Consider the following 6,077-nt stretch of genomic DNA (forward strand, 5'->3'; position numbering starts at 1 on the left):
CTTTTGGGAACAGATAGACAGTGGCGCAAGATTGCGTCATTTGTACTTCCGTCAAAAGTCAGAACGCCTTTAATGATTCTTTACTAATATATAATTATTACCAAACTAGCAGGACTGAAGGATTATTTTGTTTTTTCAAATTGAAGCTCGGATTTTACTCTTTTATATTATACTAGCTTTTGCCCGCGGCTCCGCCCGCGTTATAAAGTTTTTCGGGTTAAAGTTTTCCGTTATAAAAGTCACGCTTTATATTTTCCCGGGAGCCTATGTTCTTCCCAGGGTCTCAAACTGTCTCCATACCAAATTTTATCCTAATACGTTGGGTAGTTTTTGAGTTTAACACGTTCGGGAAGACCGATGCAGTGGGGACTTTGTTTTATGATATATTTTTGTAGAACTTTTTAAGAGGAACAATCCCGTCATACATTATTGTTGCATAACTTTAACCGTTTACGCAGCGCACGCAACAGAAGCTCTCAAAACTAATAAATTGTCCCCGTTTTTGCATCATGTTTCATTACTGCTCCGCTCCTATTGGTCATAGCGTGACGATATATATAGCCTATAGCATTCCAGGAACAAAGGGCTGTCCAACACAAACTTGATTTATTCTGTTCAAAGTCCTAGTTTCTGAGATTAGCCATTACTGCTCTGCTCCTATTAGTCATAGCGTGATGATATATAGCCTATAGCACTTCACGAACAAAGGGCTATCCAATACAAAATGATTTTTGAACCGGTAGTTCCTGAGATTAACCATTACTGCTCTGCTCCTATTGGGTATAGCGTGATGATATATAGCCTATAGCACTCCACGAACAAAAGGCTATCCAACGCAAAAAGAATTTTTCAGTTTGGACCGGTAGTTCCTGAGATTAGCCATTACTGCTCCGCTCCTATTGGGTATAGCGTGATGATATATAGCCTATAGCACTCCACGAACAAAGGGCTATCCAACGCAAAAGAATTTTTCAGTTCGGTCCGGTAGTTCGTGAGATTAGGCATTACTGCTCCGCTCCTATTGGGTATAGCGTGATGATATATAGCCTATAGCACTCCACGAATAAAGGGGCTGTCCAAGCGCAAAAATAAATTTTTCAGTTTTGGACCGGTAGTTCCTGAGATTAGCGCGTTCAAACAAACAAACAAATAAACAAACTCTTCAGCTTTATATAATAGTACTAGCTTTTGCCCGCGGCTCCGCCCGCGTTATAAAGTTTTTCAGGCTAAAGATTTCCGTTATAAAAGTAGAAGTTTCCCGGTAGCCTATGTTCTTCCCAAACAAACTGTCTCCATACCAAATTTCATCTTAATACGTTGGAAAGTTTTTGAGTTTAACACGTTCAGACAGACAGATGCAGCGGGGGACTTTGTTTTATAATATATTTTTTAGAACTTTTTAAGTGGAACAATCCCGTCATACATCATTGCTGCATAACTTTAACCGTTTACGCAGCGCAGGCAACGGAAGCTCTCAAAACTAATAATTTTCCCCGTTTTTGCAACATGTTTCATTACGATATATGACCTATAGCACTCCAGGAACAAAGGGCTATCCAACACAAAAGATTTTTCAGTTCAAACCGGTAGTTCAGAGATTAGCCATTACTGCTCCGCTCCTATTGGTCATAGCGTGATGATATATAGCTTATAGCGGCCCACAAATAAAGGGCTATCCAACACAAAACGATATTTCAGTTGAAACCGGTAGTTCCTGAGATTAGCCATTACTGCTCCGCTCCTATTGGTCATAGCGTGATGATATATGACTTTGAGCACTCCACAAACAAAGGGCTATCCAACGCAAAAAGAATTTTTCAGTTTGGACCGGTAGTTCCTGAGATTAGCCATTACTGCTCCGCTCCTATTGGGTATAGCGTGATGATGTACGGCCTATAGCACTCCACGAACAAAGAGCTATCCAACGCAAAAGATTTTTCAGTTTGAATCGGTAGTTCCTGAGATTAGCCATTACTGCTCCGCTCCTATTGGGTATAGCGTGATGATATATAGCCTATAGCACTCCACGAACAAAGGGCTATCCAACGCAAAAAGAATTTTTCAGTTTGGACCGGTATTTCCTGAGATGAGCCATTACTGCTCCGCTCCTATTGGGTATAGCGTGATGATATATAGCCTATAGCACTCCACGAACAAAGGGCTATCCAACGCAAAAAGAATTTTTCGGTTTGGACCGGTAGTTCCTGAGATTAGCGCGTTCAAACAAACAAACAAACAAACAAACAAACAAACTCTTCAGCTTTATATAATAGTATATAGATAGATTATATGTAGTCTAGCGGCCGAAATTCAACCGACGAATTTAAAATAATAATGTTTCAAACACATATAATATATATATATTTAATATATTTTAATTTTCTGCACTGCTCTACATGAAGATTTCTTATGTTAACGAATGTTAGACATTAAAGAAAAGGAAAATAATAATATAAATAACACCGATAAGAATCGTAAATGCGTTTATTTCAAAGTCCTCTACACTAGTTCATGCTTCATCCCGGGATAAAAGAAAATGGAATGTAGCATATAGAATTTAGGGAAATATAGCGTCCATTAAGTAAAAGATTTTTCAAAATCGGTTGAGTAATTTGATTTTCATATAAAGTTTAATCCCCTATTTCAACCCTGTAGGACATGAATTTAGAGGATTAATTAAAAAAATACTCTTTGTAATGGTCACTTAACTTATTTAAGGAATCGTATTCCATATTTTCATGCTTCTAATTTAAACCTAGTGGTTACGTTTGTGCATTCATTGAACAGTCAGCATTATATGGGACTTACTGAACACAGTTATATAGGATGTAACTCACTTTGGGGACGAATATTCGAAAAATTGTTCCTCTGATATGTCAGCAAATCATGTACAAAATGCCTCGTATCTAAAATAGCATCTGATGTAGGTAATGCATTGCAGCACCCGCTAATCAGCGTTAAGATTTTTGAAGTGGGTATTTTATTATCTTATAAAATTCTTTGCCACTAGACTTAATGTAGGATGTATTATCCTTTTACTAAGGTAGATCGGGTGTAGTATGTATAGATGGATCATCTATTATTGTCTACAAAACAACTACATAACCAAGCTGACATTTTTTAAAAAATCTGATAAAAAATTCTATCTTATTTCCCAAAGGAGCAAATTAGATAAAATTAGCCTATGTCTTAATCCAGGACATAGTCTTTCCGTGTGCTAGATATCACGAAATCTATTAAATTTTTACTGCGTTTACTTGTACTGTACTTGTAACAAACAAACATCCAAACAGCAACAATAAAACAGCACAGTTATATTTTATTCCAAACAACTCTGACACGGGAGGAGCTGCGAGCCAAAGCTAGTAATATAATACGAATCATTAATTAGTTTTATCAACATGGATAATTTTTGCGTGGTCAATGCAGACAATTGTAAAATGACACACGCTATCCAGAAATCTGCAATGCAGTCACAGTGGCTTGATATCAGACTTGCGTCATTATTTACCGTGGTGTCTGAGAAAATCACTGATAACCACTATCAACATGGCTAACTATATAAACTAACTGGCCCGCCGACAAGCCATCAGTTAAACTTGAAACAGCAACCATGGTTTCCGACTTCAGAAAGAAGAAGCTCCTCCACGTCTTCACCGCTTTCTTTGACACCAATGGAAGTGGTACCATCGATAAGAAAGACTTCGAACTGGCCATTTCAAGAATATCGCAGATGAGAGGCTGGAAGGCCGGCGACGCTAAATACAAAGAGGTAGAAAATGCGCTTAACCAGGTTTGGGAAGGATTAAGCAAAGCCGATACCGACAACGACGGTCAAGTGTCTAAGGACGAGTGGATTGCGCTGTGGGACAACTACTCCAGCAACCCTGCTGACTGGCAGAACGTTTACTGCAAGTTCATCTTCCAACTGGAGGACGCCAGCAATGATGGCTCCATTGACAGCGAGGAGTTCTCCTCTGTCTATGCCTCCTTCGGGCTGAACAAGGCCGAGGCTGTCGCTGCTTTCCAGAAGATGTCTTCGGGCAAAGCATCCGTCTCCTGGGCCGAGTTCCAGGGTCTCTTCAAGGAGTACTTCTCCGCTGAGGACATGAACGCACCGGGCAACTTCATCTTTGGCAAAACTAGCTTCTAAGTGCTTGGACATTTTGTTTGATCTGCAGTATGTAAGTAAATTGTATTTAAATTAATAAATTATTTTATCTATTATTTATGTTGTTTATTCTTTTATCTGTGTTGCGGTGTCTCTTTACTCTAAATCAAATGCATTGATCATAAATCTTAAGTTGCATTATCGTAGAGATAAAATGCAATTGCACAATAAATTAAAAAAATATTTATTTATTGATATTCCAAAACTTCCGGACACAATATGTCGAGTAGTGTTATCTTAAATTAACAAAGTAGTCTTAAATTAAAACATTTACCTCTTTAAGCAATATCTTCGCAAACATTTTAAATATCCTGAAATTATAATAGGCTATTTTCAATTTGCCAATTTTAGAAGCTTACTAACCATTTAACGTATTCGGCAAATAGTTCCGTTACTAAATGTTACTAATATGTTCTTATGATCCATAAGATGCGGCAAACGATCTCACTTCGGATGCTTGTTGCCTCGCAGCAGTTGAACTTTAACTTCCACTATTATTTCGCTTTAAGGCTCATTAAGATGTTGTTTTATTGTTTGTCTCTAGTGCTTTATAACTTTAACACGTAATAAAGTGACATGAATGTTTTAACATTTACATTATGTTTTTATTGTGCTATTTCATCCTATTTCATAATCAAGTGAATGTTACTTCCCATTTAACGCAATAAATAGCTAATATGGACTACACTTATTCGATGCCAATTTATTATTAAGCGTATTAATTAGCATCATTTCTCATTTGATAACTGTTATATTTTGACGGAGAACTTTCACAAAATATAATAAAAAACGGATTATCTAATATGATCACAGCATAATGTCATATACACAAACTCAAACTCATACTTTTTGTACCCAAAAGGGTAAGCAGAAGCGCAATTAGACCACCTACTGTCGACTAAGTGATAGGGAGCGAGCCTAACGGCGTTTAAGGGCCAAAGGTAGGCATCTTATTATATATCACAAGCAAGGAAGTTACCGACAGATAATCGCTATATGAAAGCAATAAAGCCACTTAGTTACTTACAAATAGTTTAATATAACCAACAGCCGCAAAGTATTTCATATTCTCGGCGTTCATTAAAATAATTTATACTTTAAAAACAAACTGTATCAGGTGATGTTCTGGTCCGTAGATAATTTAAAAGTGTATTTATAAGCCCTTCTTTGTGCGAAAAAATTGAGTTTTAAATTTTTTACAATTTTGACTGTGTAATATCGTGATATGTTGCTTTATTCTGGATGGCTAAGTGACCACATTAGAGTGTATAAATTTGATATACTTCAAAACACAGCTATGGGATAGTCAACGAAATTGGAAAAAATCCGATCGAATATTATAAAGACAAATAAAAAAAGGATACTAGTGTTTTCTCGCGGTTTCGCCCTCGTGAAAGATTATTACTCGGATAAAAGTCCCGCTATATATATTTTCCCAAGAAAATAGCCTATATCCTTCCCAGTCTCAAATTATCTCCTTATCGAATTTCATTCAAATCCATTCAGTAGTTTTAAAGCTTATCGTGTTCAGACTGACTTGACTTTGTTTTATAATAATATTATGTAAGAATATATATTGACTGTAATTACACAATGAAATTGCGATTGCGGTTAACTCAAGACTGATTTATTATGATGCGGGTGGTTATAAGTATGACATTTAAGATTACCCCACAATACATTACATTGGCAAAAAATAGTGCTATTCATCATGTCAAGAGATACCTATTATATTTTTAGCCAGGATGAAAAACAAATACTTCTTCAGTGACTCTATGGCCTTGAAGTAAATTTATCGGTATCTTTCATACCATAAATATCGTGTGTATTAGCGACTGAGTTATGGGCCATCCATTGTCCGGACACGCATCAGCATAGCCTTTGTTTCACCACAGTTTTAGGCGAG

At 36.8% G+C, this 6,077-nt stretch overlaps 1 protein-coding gene across 1 annotated transcript; it reads left to right on the forward strand.

The window, feature by feature from the left end:
- The first annotated feature begins 3,586 nt into the window (after nucleotides 1–3,586).
- On the forward strand, nucleotides 3,587–4,168 carry LOC119192412 (calexcitin-2-like). Its single transcript, XM_037446224.1, has one exon. It carries the CDS (start codon nucleotides 3,614–3,616, stop codon nucleotides 4,151–4,153), a length of 540 nt encoding a protein of 179 aa, XP_037302121.1. The 5' UTR covers nucleotides 3,587–3,613; the 3' UTR covers nucleotides 4,154–4,168.
- The last annotated feature ends 1,909 nt before the right edge of the window (nucleotides 4,169–6,077 follow it).

The sequence above is a fragment of the Manduca sexta genome, unplaced genomic scaffold (genome assembly GCF_014839805.1).
Source record: "Manduca sexta isolate Smith_Timp_Sample1 unplaced genomic scaffold, JHU_Msex_v1.0 HiC_scaffold_2759, whole genome shotgun sequence".
NCBI classification, from domain to species: Eukaryota; Metazoa; Arthropoda; class Insecta; order Lepidoptera; family Sphingidae; genus Manduca; species Manduca sexta.

Excerpts from the sequence above, each read along its gene's own strand:
- LOC119192412 (XM_037446224.1), top strand. The coding sequence starts at position 3,614 with ATGGTTTCCGACTTCAGAAAGAAGAAGCTCCTCCACGTCTTCACCGCT.